A 20,485-nucleotide genomic window follows, 5' to 3' on the forward strand; every position below is an offset into this window, starting at 1 on the left:
GACGCAGCCTTGGCCCTTTTAGAGCACACCAGTGTACCCATTATGACTGAAAACACCGTGTTTAGCTGCTCTGCAATGTTTTTAGTCTCACTGGCTTAGTCATTAGGGGTCTGAGTAAATGGCTGTCAGATGGGTAATGAAAAGAAAGGTATGGTGTTGAATACAAATGTTTACTGATAAGATAGTTTATTATGGCGATCTTAATAAAATAAAAACAACCACCTAGATTCCTAAATTGATTAACTTAATCGTCATTATTTTGGACCCGTTATGGTCCAGGCATTGGGCTTGAGGATGCAAAAATAATAAGATATAATCCTGTTCTCAAGTAGCTTAGAGTTAGAAGAGACAGATGGGTGAGTAAGTCAGAACAAAAAGAACATGATAAGATGGGAAGACCTGGTTTAATTCCTAGAAAGAAGTCAGGTTAGAAAGAGTATCATACAGAACTGCTGTATAATTTAGTATTCAACCAGTCCATTTTTCAGAGTAAAAGAAGCCATAAACATTAATAAAATCACATAATGGCTGAAATTTTTATTTACAGACTGACAAATTGTTTTATCACATTGGTAGACCGATAAAGAGAATTCTACTTAATAACTATTTTTTAAAATAAATTTCCCAAAATTTAAAATGACATATCCATGGATTTTTAAAAAATTAAACTTCTTTCTGTTGCTTGTCTGAATATCAGAAAATATTATAAGCAGAATAGTCTTGACACATATTCACATAATTGAACCAATTGTATGCATATCCATATCTGAAGAATTCATTTTTTTTCCAATGTGGATTTATTATTTTTATTTTTTTCATAAAACCGCTTACAATCCTCTTCAACATTGCATTTTATGATAACTAAGTTTGACACTGTCACCATCTTCAATTGAATCTTCCTCATTAACTATAATATTTTTAACTTGGAAAATACTCTTTCTACAAATGCTGCAATATCCAGTAAATTCAAAGCCAATCCTGCTAAACGGACAAATTCTAACTGTAAATTTTTAATCAAAACATATAAATATTTCAGCCTCAATATTTGTATACGTACTGCCATTTTGCTATATTTTTTTCTACAAATACTACCTTTCTTTGATAAACACTTGTGAAAGACAAATCTTGTCAAATAAATTGTCTCTATTAATGAGTTTTCTAATGTTTCTCCAAATTTAAATGCTGCAACACAGTCAGCCTTCCCAATCTCATTCCATTGCAGCGCGGATATAAAATTATCCAATTAAAAACAGGAGCTCCACCAAGACTCTTTCTACAGACTGAGTTATTCCAAAGCACAATTACAGAATTTCAAAATGAACTCGTACACCTTATTCGAGCTCTCATCACTTAATTTGTTCAGTTTCTTTCTTTCTTTCATAGGGATTGTTTCAAGTTTTGTTTCCAATAATTACAACATTTTAAAAACTTCAAAAGCTACTGTTCTTCGCACTTAACTTTTTGAATGCTTTGATGAAGATTTCCAACTGTGTTTTAACCAGGGCAACCAAAATATGGGAGAATTGTGTGCAAAGAACTTCGATGCCATTTTAGTACACTCATAGTGACTTACAAAGCAGCTCCTTTAAAAGCTCATATAGTTCTAATATCCAACTGATGATGGAGCAGGTAAGCTTAGCAAGAACAATAAACATCTGGAATAAGGGGAATACACAAGAATGGAAAAACAATCTAACCAGGACAAGCAAGAGGACAGCTGAGCGGGGCTGGGGACCGGGCTGAGACGGGAGACCATTTAATTTTCCGCAGCTCCAAGCCAGCCGACTGCGTGCCATCCTCCAACGGGATCCAACAGCCCCAGTGTAGACAGAGAGGATGCACTAATGTTGAGTTTTGCATTTCAGGGTAGATGCAGCAGGCAAAGAAGGGACGATGTTGGCAGGGGAGTGATGGTGGGGATACACAAAGAGGTTAGGCTGAATAGGAAAGCCCAAGGAGGGAGGCAGGAGGGACTTCTAAATAACATCAAAGAACAGGCAAGAAATAAAACACTGAGGGACTGTTGTGAGCTAGGCTGGAGACAGACGTGGAGTGGTGGAGACTAAGGTGACAGAGGTCTGGGGAACACTACTCTAGAGAGCGTGGCCATGGGGTTGGAGCTGGTTGAGGAGCACCGCAGCTTGTCATGCGGGTTGCCCACAGCAACACTAAAGGAGCCATACTGACCATCCTGGTGGTAGGAATTGGGGGACGAGACAGAAATCTATGAGCCAGGCACCAAAGTCTTCAATGGAGAAAGAGGACTGGGAGCGGCAGAGGCAAGGAAGGCTGCAGGGACAGAGTTTGAGAGCTGAGCTACAAAGGAGCAAGGATGTTTTACCTCAAGGTGTAGAATTAATCATCCAGATGTGGCGATGGGAGGATTTAGCAGAACTGTAAATGCCTGCTCCAAACAGGAACCAGAGAACCCCTCTATCATCCCAGTCATTCCTACCTCCCCACCCCCGTGTAAAACACCAAACTTCATACATGCATCAGGGCTGCCAACCCAGCATGTCACCAACATGCCTTAGTTATAAGGCCCCATGAATTCAAAGAGAGAAGATGGTTTGCGAAAATATTATACCATCTCGGGAAATGGAGAGACTTGCTCAGCAGACGCAGAAAACCCAACAACTGGATTTCTAAGGTCTACACTGGTTTCATGGAGATTGACACTGAGTAAACGGGGACAGCAATAGTCACAGGAGACCATGGAATTCTAGACCTGAGGCCTTAGGCTTGTCTAAAACAACTAAGCCAGCACCCACACAAAGAACCCTTCTGTGTATGAGCAGTCCCAGAGAGGCCAGGCACTGGACCATCACGGAACTCACCAGAGGCAGAGGCAGCCTGGAATTACGCCCGACTCCAGCCTGGTACTCTGCCCATTTACAGCATTCCTACATGAATCTCCTATGTCCTGTGAAGATCCCCCAAATCTCCTTCCAGATGCCTGAAAAAAATCTCCCAGATGGGAACATGCGGGAGCTTACACCTAATAGCCTCAACTATCCCCATGAAACAGTCTGAAAAAAACATTTGGATTTCCATGATTACAATGAAGAGACAGTGATTCCCTCAAAATGACAGAAGTTGGCGTTGGATTAGATTATGTCCAAGGTCAGTCACCTTGGGCTGAATCTCATGCCTCAATAGTCCCTCCAGGATATAATCACCGAAAAGTAGCTTCACCCAGACATGAGTACACTTTGGAGGGTTCTAGAGCTCCTCCCTAAGACCTCTTCCCTGTGACCCCCATTTTATCCCCCAAAGCCAGGCCCCACGGACGGGCCCTCCCACTGCTGTCAGAGCCCTCCTGCTACCCCCACTCATCTGCTCACTGGCTGTCCTCCTGCCCCACGGGCCCCCCTCCCATCCTGCACCTGCTCTGCTACCAGGATGCTCTTCCTCTGACAGCCACATGCCGGGCCAGTGCAAAATAAAAAGGTACGTTCCATGCCAGACAGTTTTTTTCCCTTTATTCTACTGTCTCTCACTCAACCTGTCATGGTGGGTTTTTTGTCTGTTATTTAATGTCAAACTCCCTCAGTCAAGGGGATACTGACCTATGGGGTGAGCGCAAACGCCCATGGCACCTGGGGTTCCAGCCCACATTTGCATGCTGGATTCATGCATCTGACCCAAACACCCCTACACTTGTGCCCAGGACCCCACCAGGTGGGAACAGGGGACTGGGCGGCCGAGATTCTGTCCTGGGAAGGTGGCAGGGAGTGGAATCTGACAGAAGCAGAGGCTCTAAGCCCCTTAGACTTCACTTACACAACACAAATTCTAAGATTATCAAGAATTTTAAGATGGCAAGTGCAAAGCATAAACCCCAACTGTGGGGCCCCCTTGAGCGCAAGGCTCTGTGTAACTGCACTGATCACACACCCAAGAAGTCAGACCTGGCCTTGGGGCTTATTACCTTACTTCCTTCGGTCTCTGCTTAAATGTCTCCTTATCAGAGAGGTCTCCCCTGAGCATTCTGTATAAAATAGCAAACCACCCATCCACCTTCCAGCCTTCCATATCCCCCTCACTTTCTTTGAGTCTTCTCAATAGACTTTATTACCACCTGATATATGCTTATTGTTTATTAAGTGAATGGTTTGCCTGCTGTCTCTCCCTTCTGCTGTAATGTAAGCTCTAGAGGAAGGAGTTCATTATATTCATTGCTGTGTCCCCACTGGTTACTAATGCCACATGGTAGTGACACCACAAGAACTTGTTGGATAAATGAATGAATGATTATCATGATTCATAGTGACCAGGGCAGATTAAAAATGTCACAGGATTTCAAGAAAAAGTGAATTCTCTGTGGGCTAGGGCCCCTGGGATCACAGAGGGTGTGCAGCTCACATTTTAGAGAGGAACAATTATAACCCACAGTGGTTGCTTTCTTTGACGTTTATGCAGAGACCTCTGGGTCACAGGGGACACCTTTGGGGGGAGCGTGATTAGGATTTAGCCAGGTGGATATGCTGGGCGAGGGGCGGGGTGGGGGCTGTGCTCCATCCAGGATAAAGGGCTGGGACAAAGAGAGGCAGTAAGGATCCTGGGTGTGATGTCAGGGGTTTAGTCTGGTGCTTTAAAAGAAAAAAGAGGGTTTAGATGCCTGACAACAGCAGAAAGAGCATTAAAGAAACTGGGAAGATGTGAGAGAAAACCCAAGGTAGCTACATCCACATCCTGTTTGCAGGGCATGAGGAAATTGGTTTGTCTGGAGCAGAGAGCTTGTTTCTTTTAATAAGTCATCAAATAGAATTGCAATTCAGGAGTATCTCAAACCACAATGTCTAATCTAATATATTCAGAAATTCATTACTGCACAGGCATGCTTTTTACAAGACCCAAGTTTTTATCTACTAGGGAATTAGAAGCAACAAAATCTATGATGATATCTTCTCTATTTTTTTTGTACAAGCCTCAGCTTGCTGACTTTAGGGTATTACATGTATCCTTAAAGCAAGTAAACATTTCTAAGTTAATAAATGGATAATTTCTGAAATTGATGTTTCCATATTCTCAGCATGACTCTATTCTTTGTGTACTTTTTATGGATTGTCGAATTTGAGTATTAGTGACCAGACGCTAATTATTAAAATTTTACAATTGTTCTATAATGTATGGGATTTTAAAATTGTGCATACTTTAAAGAATTCATTAGAAATTTAATGAAAGATGTTAAATTTCATTTAAGTTGGATAAAGCTGGTAAGATGATATTTTACAAAAAGCACTGTAAAAATTGTTAAGTCAAAAAACATTGTATTAAAAACATGGTTATAAAAAGCCAAAACTGTTACAAAAGACAAAGAAGAACATTATACATTGATTAAGGGTCAATTCCCAAGGAAGATACATGCCAAAAATATGTACCCAACATCAGAGCTCCAAAGTATATGAAGCAAACATTGACAGAACTGAAGGGAGAAATAGACAGCTCTATAAAAATAGTAGGAGACTTCAGTACCCCACTTTCCATAATAGATAGAACCACCAAACAAGACTGGTACGAAAATAGACTTGAAAAGCAACACTATAGGCCAATTAAACCTAACAGACATATACAGAATATGCCATTCAACAACAGCAGAATATACATTTTTATCCAGTTCACATGGAACATTCTCCAGGATATGTTAGGCAACAAAACAAGGCTCATACATTTTAAAAGGCTGAAATCATACAAAGTATTTTCTCCATTCCCAATGGAAGGAAACTAGAAATTAACAACAGAAGGAAAACTAGAAAGTTCACAAATATGTAGAAATTAAACAACATGCTCATAAACAGCCAATGGGTCAAAAAAAAAATCACAAGGGAAATTAGAAAATATCTTGAGACAAATGAAAATGAAAACACAACACACCAAACTTATGGGATGCAGCAAAAGCCATGCTAAGAGGAACACTTATAGTTGTAAAAGCTTACATTAAAAGAGAAGATCATAAAAAACATGATTGTATATTGGCAATTTCATATAGTTGAACTTGGTAAAATTGGTTCATGATTACATTGGACCTTGGCTTTTCTTTTTTCTTTATCTTCTTAACTCTCTAAGCCCTTTATATCTCAGTAGGTTTTCCAGAGGCAGAAGGGGAGGAAAGCATATTAAATAATTAGCCTGAAGGGTCACAAAGAAGCAGTAGCAACAGCCAAAAGTACTGAGTTTGCCTCTGCCAGATCTCCAGCTATTATCTCCCACCAAGATGTCACACAATCCCCCATCCCAGCCATACTGAACCCCCATAAGACAAAACCCTAAACAGACTGAACCCCCAAAGATGGATCCCAACAGACTGGGCCTCTTGCACATGGAACCCCTCAAATTTTGAACCTCCCCTAAGACTGAAACCCTCACAGACTGGACTCCCCACAAACCGAAACCCTCACAGACCGGACCCCTCCACAGACTGAACCCCTCACAGACTGAACCTTCCACCAATGGAACCCTCCACAGACTGAACCCTCACAAACTAGACCCCCCCCCATAGACTGAAACCCTCACAGACTGAAGCGCCCACACTGGACCCCCACCACAAACTAACCCCCTCGCAGACTGAACCCCTTACACACTAGAGCCCTCCACAGACTGAACTCTCCAGTCTGAGCCCCTCACATCCCCACCCAGGCTCCTTAATGCCTCTCCTTGTACCAGCCCTTCAGCCTGGAGCACGGCCCCCACCCTGCCCCACACCCAGCACACCCATCTGGCTAAATCCAAATCACCCTCCACCCATGGGCGTCCCCTCTATCAGGGCCTCCTTGTGACCTGAGCTCCTTGCACAAACCTCGAGAGACAAAGTGGTTGTGGGTTATGATGGCGCCCCCGTAAAGAAAGCCACTGAAGAGCACTTACTGTGCCTGTGTGTGTGTCCCCAACCCCCTTCCGTCCACCCAACACTGAACAAATGTCACACATCCTCTAGGCTCTCAATTAGTGTCTGTTGTGAACAAAGATAAGATTTTGGTCATTTATATGTAAATCTATGAAGGTGTCATAGTTAGAATCACTTTTTCTTCATTATTGTGCTTGGCTACTTACCAAAGACTTTGTATTGGGAGTAATAATTTGTGTTCTAATTAAAACTGTTTCTGGGAACACACAGTATGAATTATGAATACAATATCCACATGAAGCTAACACTGCAACCCTCACAGCCAGGGAAATGTTCTAACAGCTTCATGCACAAGCCGATGGAGTAGACAAACCATATTTTCTCTTGGAAGCCGTGTGTATTTCTATGTCTTGGACTACTCAGGAAATCAAATTAATATTCTTTAAAGAAAGTGTGTTTAATCATTAGTTTTTCAAGCTCAGCAGGTAGCCAGTTGTCCATATCTTAATACTATCATGGAATAAAAGGAATCTTACAAGTATTTGTATCTCACGTGGAATGTTTACAATGTAACAAATCATAATATTGGTAAAACACACTCGTCCATTCCTTTGTTAATTGAAAAAATATATATATTTAGGAAAGGAACATGATCACAGCCGTGATGAACCGAGATTGCTTTCATGGTTTCCTGTGTTATTATTTAGTAAACATTTTTCCCCCTCACAAACCACTGAGAACTACAGGGCATTTTCTAGTTTCCAGTTTCTAAGCTTTTAAAATCCTTATGAAATCTTAAGTGATCAGTTTTTCCAGGTACACCGAACTACTCACGTTAATATTCCCTACTAGATGTTTTCCTAGAAAATGTCATCAGTGTATTATATTACGCAGGCTAAGGTATCCATTGGGTCACTTGCAGGCTTGAGTAAATGGTCCAACCTGTCTGCTCAAGTTCTTCATGTAAAATTGAAATAATAGTCACTTCTAAGTTTGTTGTAAGAATTAAATGAGTAAATGTGTTAACCACTATTCCCTGTATATGTAATCATATTAACTGAACAACTATTTATTAAGTGTCTATTGTAACATGCAAGCACGGTTCTAGCACAGGACAAAGCAGAGGTAAATTTTATGACGGTAACAACTGCTATAGAGAAAAATCAAGTTGGGGAAGGGGACAGGAAATGACTGTGTGTGACAGGACAGGGGAACTGGGGATTATCTCAATGAAACGGTGACATTTGGCAGAAACTCTAAATTTCTTTCATTCCATGACAGCATAAAGTTATCTAAGAGAAAGTGTTCCAGGCAGAGAGAAGAACAGGAACAAAGGCCTATGGGGGTGCAGGCTTTGCGTGTTTGAGGAACAGCAAGGAGGCCAGTTTGGCTGCAACTCAACGAAATAACGAGAGGCGTGGGCCGGCCGAGTGGCGCGATGGTTAAGAGCTGGCTTGGGATGCCAGAGGGCCCTGGTTCGGATCCCACATATGAGGGCCAGTGACACTGCCCTCCACAGCTAAGATGCTGAACAACAGCTCAACCTGGAGCTGGGCTGCCGTGAGTTGCCTGCAACAGCGTAGGCTGCAACCTCTGTGGCAGTGGGTTGCCATGGGCTACTGTATGTAGGCAGCACCCAGCGTGAGCGGCCAGCAGCCACCGTAAGCGGCCGTCCAGAAGCCGGCGACTGATCTGCCTCGCCCGGGAAGAGCGCAATGATGGTGCCAACTTGGGCCAGTGAAGTAACGTCCTCTACAACTAGACTGAAGAACAAAAAATGACAGCAACTTGTCTGTTCCCCTTCCCCAGTTCCCCAGCACTGTTCCCATCCCCCCAATTCCCCAATTTAAAAATATATATATAACCAACTCTCATTAAAAGAATTTAAAAAAAAAAAAAGAAAGAAATAACGAGAGGTGTGGGGGATGAGGTCAGACAGGTTCCCAGAGGGTCTGGACACAGAACGCTCTAATCTTTTACTTTGAGATGGAAAGCCAATGGGAGTGTTCAACAGGAGCATGAGAAGGTCTGGCTAATATCCTGAGAAAGAACAGTGCAGTGGGGAAAGGCTGGGGGAAGAAAGATAAGTTTTATATATGATGGCGTCCAGGACCAGGGTGGTAGCTGTGGAGGTGATAAGAAAACAGTTGGATTCTGGGTGTAGTCTCAAGTTCGGGGCCACAGGATGTGCCAATGTATGGGATTGTAGGCCATAAGAGAAAAAGATGAGTTAAGGAGTACTGTGTGTTCTGGCCAGAGCAACTGGAAGAATAGAGTTGCCATTTGCTAAGATGAGACAGAGAGCAGGAGAAGAGGATTCTGTGGGAAATTCAGGGGGTTATTTTGGATCTGATAAGTAAGTGATGCTTATTATACAGCCAAGTGGAGCTACTGAGCAGACAGATATACAATACAAGGCTGGATTCAAGGTGTGTGTGGGGGTGTCCAGGCTGATGATATAAAATTCAGGAGTTAACCACATATAGAAATTTAAGTCTTACTGAAAATATGATATAATTCAATAGGCAATATAATCCCCTTCTTGAAAAAAAAAATCAGCCTGAAGTATATTTTACACCCTAAGTTGATGAAAAAGGAAGATGAGGGCACGCCCTTTATCACCTCCAAATATGAGCTGATCTTCCACAAGCAAAGTCAGATGAGAAATAAACTCCAAACAACTGACTTCTCATCTGTAACTTAACTCAACATCATATCACCTCACATTATCTAAAGAAGAGTGCTTCCAAAAATTGTATTCTGAAAAAATATATATTTGTCCAAAAACCCAAATAAAATTTAAACATAGACCTCTATAAACACTCAAGTCTCTTTTGCTGCAGCAACACAGGAACAAATATACTACAGTCCTCAGAATCGAAATAGCAATTAGCTAAGTAATAAAATTAGGGTACTGAACATCCCTTATTATATCTAAACATCAGTGCCCAATATGATGTTTCCTAGGAAACCAAAAACCTCCCAGGCACAAATATTGTANCTGACTTCTCATCTGTAACTTAACTCAACATCATATCACCTCACATTATCTAAAGAAGAGTGCTTCCAAAAATTGTATTCTGAAAAAATATATATTTGTCCAAAAACCCAAATAAAATTTAAACATAGACCTCTATAAACACTCAAGTCTCTTCTGCTGCAGCAACACAGGAACAAATATACTACAGTCCTCAGAATCGAAATAGCAATTAGCTAAGTAATAAAATTAGGGTACTGAACATCCCTTATTATATCTAAACATCAGTGCCCAATATGATGTTTCCTAGGAAACCAAAAACCTCCCAGGCACAAATATTGTAAAATACAGTCCCTCCAAATGTTGTGTTCAAGATCCTCCCCAACTATTTAGAAATGAATAGCTCTTCAAATCAAAGCTCTTCAAAAAAACAAATCAAAACAAAACGAAACGAAAACCACTTTCCACTGACAAGACAGAAAATATATGGGGATCTCACGAACAAAAACTATTTATACTTTCCACTTGCCAACAAAAACCAAAAGCACAATTACAAAAATAACAATAAAGCCCATAAAACCCTCCAACCAAGGCAAATATTTTACCAGTACATCTCATATTCTGATACATCAAGGGTTTCTATCATTGCTTTTTCTTTTTTTTTTTTTTGCCATTGCTTTTTAAGAATCTCACTGATTTAGATAACCAACGGAGGAAAGTAAGGAATAAGAGGCCAATTTGAATTTTCAAAATATTTGATATGAAACATTTTAAAGAAACATAATTATGACTTCAAAATACACTTAATATTTAGAACTAAACTATCAGAGTTTTACCAAATAGATTTCCTTTGGGAACCAACCAGAATTAATGTACATTGCAAATGATATGATTGTTTATATAAAAAGTACTCAGAAATCCATAAAACAACTGCTATTATATAAGTAACAAATGAATTTAGCAAGGCCATAGGTTAATGCACAAAAATCAACTGCATTTTTATATGATAGCAGCAGGCCACTGGAAAATAAAACAAAAACCTATTTATAATGAGATAAAAAAATAGTTCAGAATAAATTCCACGAAGATGAGGACCACAACACACTGAAAAATATAAAGCATTAAGAGAAATGAAAGATCTAAGTGAAGATATTAATCATGTTTATGGATTAAAAGGCTCAACATTTTAAGTTTTCAATTGTTTCCAAATGGTTAGACAGAGTCAATGCAATCCAAAACAAAATTCCCAAAAGCATTTTTTGAAGAAAAAAAAATGATAAGCTGATTTGAAAATTTATATTAAAATGCAAATAATCTATAATATCCAAAGCAATTTTAAGAAAAGAATAACTTTTAGGGGGCCAGACGGACTCATGTCTTGTTAGGGAGACCACTTCATAGTCAGTGTAGAGGCCTGACCACCGCACTGTATTTCTGAAGCTGATGTTGAGTAACATTGTATGTCAACTATAATTATATATACATATAGTCACGGGACGTGGAGTATAGTGTGGGAATGGAGTCAATGGAATTGTAATAGATAAGTATGATATTGGGGGTGAGAGGGCAGTAGATGGGGGGAGGGGGGTTGTTACTTTGTGAGGGTGAAAAGGGTAACTATTGTATTGTTCTGTACACCTGAAACTAACAATAAAAAAAAGAGAAAATAATAACAAAGTTAGAGGACTTATATTACCTGATTTTAAGGCTTACAAGAAAGCTACAGTGTGGTATTGACAAAAAGACAGACATATAGAATAATGAGTCCAGAAATTAATCCAGCCATATATTATCAATTGAATTTTGACAAAGATGCCAAGGCAATTAATTAGGAAAAGAAGTCTTCCCAATAAATGGCACTGAAAATGCAAATCAAACCCCAATGAGATACACTTCACATTCAAGAATAACTATCAACAAAAAGACAGATAAAACAAGCATTGGAGAGGGTGTAGAGGCATTGGAATCCTTACACACTGTTCACAGGATTGTAAAATGGTGTGATCACTTTGGAATGAGCTTGTCAGTTCCCGAAAATGTTAAACATGGAATTGCCGTTTGACCCAGAAGTTCCATCCCTAGGTATATACTCAGGCAAATGAAAACGTATGTCCACAGAAAAATTTGTACATGAATAGCATCATTATTAATAACATAATAGCCTAGCATCATTATTCTTAATAGCCAAAAAGTGGAAATACCCTAAATGCCCATCACTGATGAATGGATAAGTAAAATGTGATATATCCATATAATGGGATATTACTTGGCAATAAGAAGGAATGAAGTACTGCTTAGGTTGCAACATGGATGAACCTTGAAAACATTCTGCTAAGTGAAAGAAGCTGGTCACAAAGGAACATATGTTCTATGATTCCATTTATACGAAATGTCTGCAATAGGTGAATCCACAGCCACAGAAAGTAAGTGGCTACCAGGAGCTGGGGGAGGGAACAATTGAGTGACACTAATGGGGCCAGGGTTTCTTTTATGGGGATAAAAATGTTCTAAAATTAGATTGTGTGATGACTTTACAACCTTGTGACTAATAAAACCCACTGAATTTACATTTTAAATGGGTAAATTGTATGGTATTGTGAATTATATCTCAATGAAGCTGTTTGTAAAAGGGCACCATTAAGAAAACAAAAAAAGCAAGCTACAGAATGAAAACAAATATTTATATTATGTATCTCTGACAAAGGATAGGATATATAAAGAACACTTCCAATGTAGAACATGATGACAAACAATCCAATAAAAACTGAGTAAAGGGGCCGGCCGAGTGGCTCAGTTAGTTAAGAGCTTGTTCAAGAGTGTGATCTCTGAGCAACAGGGTCACCGGTTCGATTCCCACGTGGGCCAGTGAGCTGCGCCCAAGCTGAGCTGCTGCTGAGCTGCCAACAGGTGGCAGGATGGCTCAGCTGGTGAGAGTACTTGCTCCTAACAACAAGGTTGCCTATTCAAGATGGTCGGCTACACCCACCTGCAACTAAAAGACTGAACTCAGAGCATGTGCTCTTAACAACAAAGCTGACAGTTCAACTCCCGCATGGGATCGTGGCTACGCCCACCTGCAACTAAGACTGAACTCGGCACCTTGAGCTGAGTAACGCGGCTGGATTTGGAGCTGAGCTTGCTGCATCCTCCACAACTAATTGAAGGACAAAAACTCAGCTGTTCCCCTGCCCCAATTCCCCAACACTGTTGCCCTCCCCCATTTCCCAATAAACATCTTTAAAAAAAAAAATCTGAGTAAAGAATCTGATTGGACACTTTACCAAAGAACATATAATAAGGGCCCATCAGGACATAAAAAGATGATTGACATCATTAACATCAGGGAAATGAAAATTAAAACCACTATGGGATACCACTACACTCCCATTAAAATGGCTAAAATTGAAAAGACTGAAAGCATCAAGTGTTGGCAAGAATGTAGAGAACAGGAACTTACATTTGCTGCGGGCAAAAAGGTAACAGAATAAAACCACTTTGGAAAACTGTCTGGCAGTTTCTTAAAAAGTTCAACATAACATCTCCTTTACAACCCACTCATCCTATTCCTAGGTTTTCACCCAAACATACATCCAGACCAAGGACTGTACATGATGACAGCAGCTTTATTCATAATAGCCCCCAAACTGGAAACAAGCTAAATGCTTATCTAAAGGAAGTGGATAAAATGTGTGCTCTCCAGAACAATGAAATGCTCCTTGGCCCTAAGGAGGAACGAACTCCTGAGACATGCTACTACAAGGATGAATGTCAATGATTATGATGAAGGAATGAAGCCACATACAAAAGTGTACATACTATGTCATTCCATTCGTATAATACTTCAGAAAATGCAGAAGAACCCCTACTGAGTGAAAGTGGAGCACTGATTGGCTGGGGTCAGCGGCGAGGAAGGCGGGATTTCAAATAGCCATCAGGAATCTTTTAAAGGGATGGCAATTTTCCGTTCTTGACTGTGGTGGTGGCTTCCCCGGTATGATTCTCTCACATTCATCACGGAATTGTTCAGGTTAAATGGGTGCAGTTAACTGTACGTAAATTATACCTCGATAAAGTTGATTTTAAAAAAGTAATGAGAACCAATGAAAAAACAGTTCATACAAGTTAACAGTTTGTGTAATTAGCATATTCAGTGTTGATGTAAATAGTGTCTCTAAACTGCTTAACTTACATAGTTTTTCCTTAGGTGCTTCAAACACTCATCACCTCTAGATCTGGATTCTGTGATTAATTTGCCCGACAAACTTGATACAGTGTACCCCAAAAGCTCGTTCCAGCCCAGCTCCTCTCTACAGTAACACAAATTCTGAATAAGTGTGGTTTATATGAGGCGGTTTTAGGATTAATGCAAAAAAGAGGAAAGCCATGATTAAAAAACACTCAGTGAGGGGTGGGGACAGCTGGGTGGACAGTACAATCTCCAAACTTTGTTCTAAGATTCATTCTGTTCCAAACACTTTTATGGTCTCATACCAAACGATATTTACATAAACTTCTGTCGGTAAGTATACAGATGGTCCCCAATCTACGATGGTTCAAGTTACGACTTTATCTGCACAGACATACTGATGAAATGATACGGATGCAAATAAAGAAACCAGTCTGTACTGAGAACCTGCTATTTATGGCAGGCCATTTCCCACACGTTTTTCTCATTCAATACTCACTATAGCCCTTTAATGTAAATACTGCTATGATCCCCAATTTTTCCCATTAAGGAAACTAATAGAGAGGCCAGGTTATTTGCCAAATTTCACCTAACTAGTAAGGGGCAGGGCTGAGATTTGCATATTTGGGGGACTTTAAACTGATTTCTTTAGTGACAGTTCCATAAACAGAGAACTTAAGCAAGTGAATACATATAGCTTTGGATTCAAGTATTAAAACTTTTTTTTTTGCATCACCAATAAAAAAAGCACACATTTAAACACACTACTGACATTTTGTGGAGCTTTTTCTTGTCACCAATATGTCATATTCTTCCTATTGAGGAATCAATAGTTGAGGGAAATTTACTCACTTCCTTCTTTAAGAGCAAACAGTACATAAAACAAAGTCACATGAGCGTCTAGGGAGTGTCTCCAGATTGGGGAGGACTACCACTCTCTAGGAAGAACTAGAAATATAGCAAACTGTAAAACAAACAGAATAGCAAGGAACTAGGAAAGACTACACTTAGGTAGTTAGGTGTTACCATGGAACTTGCAGTCAAAATTGCTTTGAGCGCCAGGCTCATGGGTGACAATACCACACCAATCTGTAAAACTGCTGCTCACTACCTGGGACTGTCGTTTGCCAGAGAAAAACCATTGATAAGCTTGCAGTCTGGATATGTTTTTTAATGTTTATATAGACATGTCATAACCTACTAAAAATATTTTAAAGATAATGAAAGATTTAGAAAATGCATTAAGAAACACTCATTTGCATCCTAACATAATCCCCAGTTAATGTGTTGTTTAAATATTCATGAGGAAAAAGAAAATCGATTTTAAAAACTTGTTAGTCTAACCCTCCATTCATCTCAATACCTCTGGCAACTGAAATTCTGAAAATCATCAATAAATAGGGAAATTTAAGTCTGTATTCTGACCTTCAACAAAAGTCCTCTTCAGTTACTCAGCTCAATAATACGGCGTTTCAGAATTTATTCACTTGGGTCATGGTTAAAGCACAACCAATGTAACAGTTTCCAGCACTTAAGTCTAATAAATCTAGTCCTGGGCTACTCCTAGGAATTATATTACTTAGAGGGAAGCATTGTATGAGTGGGGAGGCAAGCATCTTACATTTAAAAGACTACATGTGTGGGAATGGAGTCAATGGAATTGTAATAGATAAGTATGATATCGGGGTGGGAGGGCAGTAGATGGGGGAGGGGGGTTGGTACTTTGTGAGGGTGAAAAGGATAACTATTGCATTGTTCTGCATACCTGAAACTAACAATAAATAAATAAATAAATAAATAAATAAATAAATAAATAAATAAATAAATAAATAAATAAATAAATAAAAAATAAAAGACTACATGTTCAAGTCTCTACCTGAATATCCAGCTTTCTTATTTCCTCCCTCTTTGGTAATCTCTAGTGTTGCTAGAATGCAGAAAGCATCTACTGGGGCTGATAATGTCAAGGTCTGACTTCAGTTATACTTCTCCTGTTCAGGCATGGACTCCTGTGCAGTCACACGATACATGCGTTTATGTGCCAGCAGGAAAGTCAAGGGAAGGGACCCAGCACACGGCTACCATCTGCTGCCACCTCCCCCAGCCGCCCTAGAAATGAAGACAAAGGAGGGAGTTCCTCCCAGAGATAAGAGCAGAGTGCACTTCGCAGCGAGCCCACAGAAGTACTTTCAGGAAGCGGCATTTGGACCTCGCACGTTAAAAAGCCGGACAGCCGTCCTGAATGTAAGCATCCTGCAATGGAAGCCTCGGATCCCAGTGTGGGCACCTGAGATTTTCAGTCTGGCCCAACAGCTGCCGGGCTGACCAAGTGAGGCCTGCAGATGCCTGTGTTCAGCCAGCTGTCTTTGGTTAGACCCACGCCTCTCCATCGTCTCACAGTCCTCACCACTCCACATTGTCTTACCTGGCCCACCACATTAGTTCATTTTATCACCTGGCCCTTTCGGCATTGGAGCTTGCAACGCTCATCAGTTGAAAAAGGTACTTACAGCTGCATGACCAGGTACAGGTGATTCGGGCTTTCATAAATGTCTTCCAGGGCAACAATGTTTTCATGCTTAATCCTGAAAGAAAAAATGAAACACACACACACACACACACACATAGAGAATAGTAAGTACAATGAGACATGAAAATTTTTCAAAACTGATGTCATTAAGCTTTAAAAAAGAAACAACAGGCCCAAAATGAAGTCACTTGTGCTAAGCCCCACATCAGCAACCCGAGACTCAATACCTAATCTAACAGCAGTTACAACCTCCCCGAGGAATGGAATATTAACTGGTCAGTCTGGAATTTTCTGGTTGACCCAGGAGGTAATATGCTACATACCCCCCTTTTGTCCCCATAAATAGATTACCTAGGCCTGAAACAATCCACTGTCTTCCCCTTCTGCTTATAAGCCTTCCATTTTGCACAGCTCCTCGGAGCTCCTTTCTATTAATACTTGCTAGGTGGGATGCTGCCCGATTCACGAATTGTTCAATCCAGCCACTTAGATCTTTAAAATTTACTCAGTTGAATTTTTGTTATTTAACATAAGACAGAATCCAAGCTCGTTAAGGTGACGTTTAACACTCTTCACAATCTTGAACCCAGACATTTTCCCAGACCTATTTCCCAATATTCCTCGCCTACTCTCCACTCTCCCTCATTCCCGAGGCTCTATACCCTCCAATGTAGCAACACTGGGTTAACTCCTGTTGTGTCACGTATATCCCAACCTTCTTACATTTATTCATATAATCCCAGGGATGGGCCAGCCCTGTCAAAATCCCACTATCTTGCAGGGCCCAATTCAAATGCCTGGGACCCTACGGAGAATTTCATTCTCCTTCACTGTAGTCTCACAATGGCATCACAGACTGGCCTGAACAATTCACTGTATGCAAATCCACCACCATAACAGACTAGATGTTTCTAGTCTAGGAGACAATTTCACTGCCATGCTCATGACTCCAGTGGAGGCAAAGGAAATCCAGGCTGATCCCTCATTGGGCTTCTAGTCACCACCACCACTAAATGCCAGTTCAGTACCCCAGGTGAACTAGAGGATTCCTGCTCAAAGAGTGGTTCCCAAACAGGCAGCACCAGCATCTCCTGGGAGCTTGTGAGAAATGCAAATTCTCAGGGCCCTGCCCCTGTCAGACAGAATTAGAATTCCTGAGGGTGGGGCCTAAGGATCTGTTTTAACAAAAGCCTCAGATGATCTGTATACCACCAAGTACAGCTGGACTAGACCAGTGCTTCTCAAACTTCGGGGTGCACACGAATCACCTGGGGTTCTGGTTTGACTTGCAAGTCCTGATTCAGCAGGTAGAGGACGGGGCGTCAGAGGGTCCAGGACAGGACGTCAAAGGGTCCGGGGCGGGGCGTCAGAGGGTCCGGGGCGGGGCGTCAGAGGGTCCGGGGTGGGGCATGAGAGTCTTCATTTCTAACACAGGCCTGGAGATGCTAATGCCATGGTCTGGGGATCACACTCCACCAGGAGAACCAAGGGAGAAGGAAACAGCCTAACGCTGGCCCCTGGGACTCCCTATTAAGCGCAGTTTCTGCTCAGAATGTAAGGTTTGAGATTTATTTAAATCATTTGAGGAGAACCATTTCATTACTCGATGAGCTAATTAGCTCGTACCGCAAACTTTTCACCAAAATGATTGCTGAACCACCTAAAAGCCAGCATTTAACGAGCAGATTCTTTGTGAGCCCTTATAAGCAGGGACTACATCTTGGTCATTGGGTTTTCCCCTCGTACCTGCATCAATCTGCTTAATAAATGTTTCCTGCGTGAATGGAATTTAAAGGTTGTTGTTATTAAACAGCAGGAATCATTATTTAGTTGGGGAAAACGGAGGCAATTTTCCTAAGTATGAGATGTCTGCCCCTCAAAAAGAAATTTATAAGGTGGAACCAACCAGAATAGTATCTTGCCTTTGCACTGATGAAAGAAGGGAACAAAATAGATAACCGAGAGTAGCAATGCTTTGCTTTGATTCTTCCAGCTCCTGTTAGTGCAACTGTGTGTAGAAGCTGAGATGATAGATTAGGCTAAATTCACATTTCACCTAATTCCAATGAGTAAGCCTAATTATTTGTCAGCAATGGTCACTGTGATACCTGAGCAAAATAATATCAGCAATATATTACGTGAACCGCACAAACTATATGCCACCAAGGAAAAGCAAGACAGATTAATTTGGGACTTCCAACAACCTAGATGTTCGTGGAATTATCATTATTGGATATACCTGGAAGAATATGACCACAAAATGCATAAGCATATGGGTTTTCCCTTTTATTAACTGTTTAAAATGTGCCATTGCAATCAATCACATGGGCAAAAGGACTTTCTTCCAGTTGAGTTAATTTGGGGGTTAATTAAGATCTCAGGCTTATGGGAAAATGAAAGGGATGGGTTTATATGTATGGCTGCCAGATAAAATGCAGGGCACCCAGTTACATTTAATTCTGGATAAACAACAAATACTTCTTAAGTATCAGTACGTCCCAAATACTGCATTGTTGTTTATCTGAAAGTAAGTGTAACTGGGTGCCCCGCATTTTCAGGTACTGACTCTGGCCACCCTAGTTACATAAATCATAGTCAATGAGTCAGCCCCAGGGGCTTAGAGATGTCCCTGCTGGACTTAGAGGTTGAGCCAAGAAGGCAGCTTAAGCCTTGGTGTACAGCTATTAATACAGATTCAACTGTATACAAAGAATCAACTATGTACAAAGCACTTGCCCAGCCAAAGTCGGAGTCTCTAATACATTAAGAATATAATCCCTTCTCTGGATGCAGGGAATGGAGAAATTAAAGTCTATTTACCCTGACATGTCTTTCATGAGGTCTTACAGTGGCTGGAATGATACTTCTTCTGACTATCCCTCTTAGAGAATCAAACAACTGTCATTTGGTGACTTTCTGCTATGTGTCTGGGAGAATGTAAGAAAAAAAATAAAATAAAATAAGGTTTTGCCCTCTAAAAGCTCATCACTTAGACAGAGAGACCCATGAAGCAATCAGGAAAGAGTTAAATGCTAAACTCTGTAGAACTGCCACCACATTCAGAGAAAGCCAGGCCCTGTCTGGGTCAGAATGATGGTGCAGGCCTCAAGAAAATGATGGCAGTCCAGCCGGGTTGGGTAATGTTTGAACAGGCACGCTTCAGAAATTTCAGAAAACCCTAACATGGCCTCTTAAACGTCTCTTCAGAAAAGTGGTTTAATTAACTTGTATATGTTAGAACACGATAAAAGAAAACATGATGGCCTCCCACAGCTGTCCTCAGGTACTTTTATTCCATCTTTAGATTCCCTAACATATTCAAACACTGAACTTTACATTCTAACATTATTTTAGTACCTAGGCTATCTCCAGAAAACGCCATACGAATATCTATCCACACGTATCTGGGCACCTACCATGTACCAGGCACTGTACTAGGCATCACAGGAGTGGCACCTCAGTCTCATAGAACCCGCACAGAGGGCAACTGGCTGCAGCTAGGACATTTCACAGGCAGGCTTTCTTATATTTACCAGAAGCCAGCCACCTTATAATTAGCAGGGGCCCTTGGGAGCAACACAGAACAAGTTCATGCCCTCTTCTCATATATCTTACAATCATTTGACAGATATTATGTCTCTGCTTAGTCTTCTCTTATCATCGACCAATCCTCCTCCCACACAGATGCCTCGCATCATGTCACTGTCACTCTTGTTGGTTGAGACTATGGTATTCAGAACTGAAAGCAATGATCCCAGTGTAAAACATAGCAGCAAGGATAGGGTATCAAATAATAGAGTAGAACTAGTAACCATCATGAGGTAGATATTACACTTGCAAATAAAACCTGACATTAGATTCACTTTCTTAAGGCAGCTCCACAGCTACTTGCCTATAAAGAATATGAGGTCTGACAATTAAGTTTGAGAAGTTGTAACAATGTTG

The 20,485-nt window shown here is 40.8% G+C and overlaps 1 protein-coding gene across 1 annotated transcript in view; it reads right to left on the reverse strand.

Annotated features, from left to right (window-relative positions):
• Positions 1 to 20,485, reverse strand: part of CAMK1D (calcium/calmodulin dependent protein kinase ID) — a 462,879-nt gene that overhangs the window by 153,770 nt on the left and 288,624 nt on the right. The window contains exon 3 of the mRNA XM_019656989.1: positions 16,521 to 16,595. Within this exon, the coding sequence (XP_019512534.1) occupies positions 16,521 to 16,595 (75 nt within the window). The remainder of the gene's footprint in view (positions 1 to 16,520; positions 16,596 to 20,485) is intronic.

The sequence above is a fragment of the Hipposideros armiger genome, unplaced genomic scaffold, assembly GCF_001890085.2.
Source record: "Hipposideros armiger isolate ML-2016 unplaced genomic scaffold, ASM189008v1 scaffold_271, whole genome shotgun sequence".
Taxonomy (NCBI): Eukaryota; Metazoa; Chordata; class Mammalia; order Chiroptera; family Hipposideridae; genus Hipposideros; species Hipposideros armiger.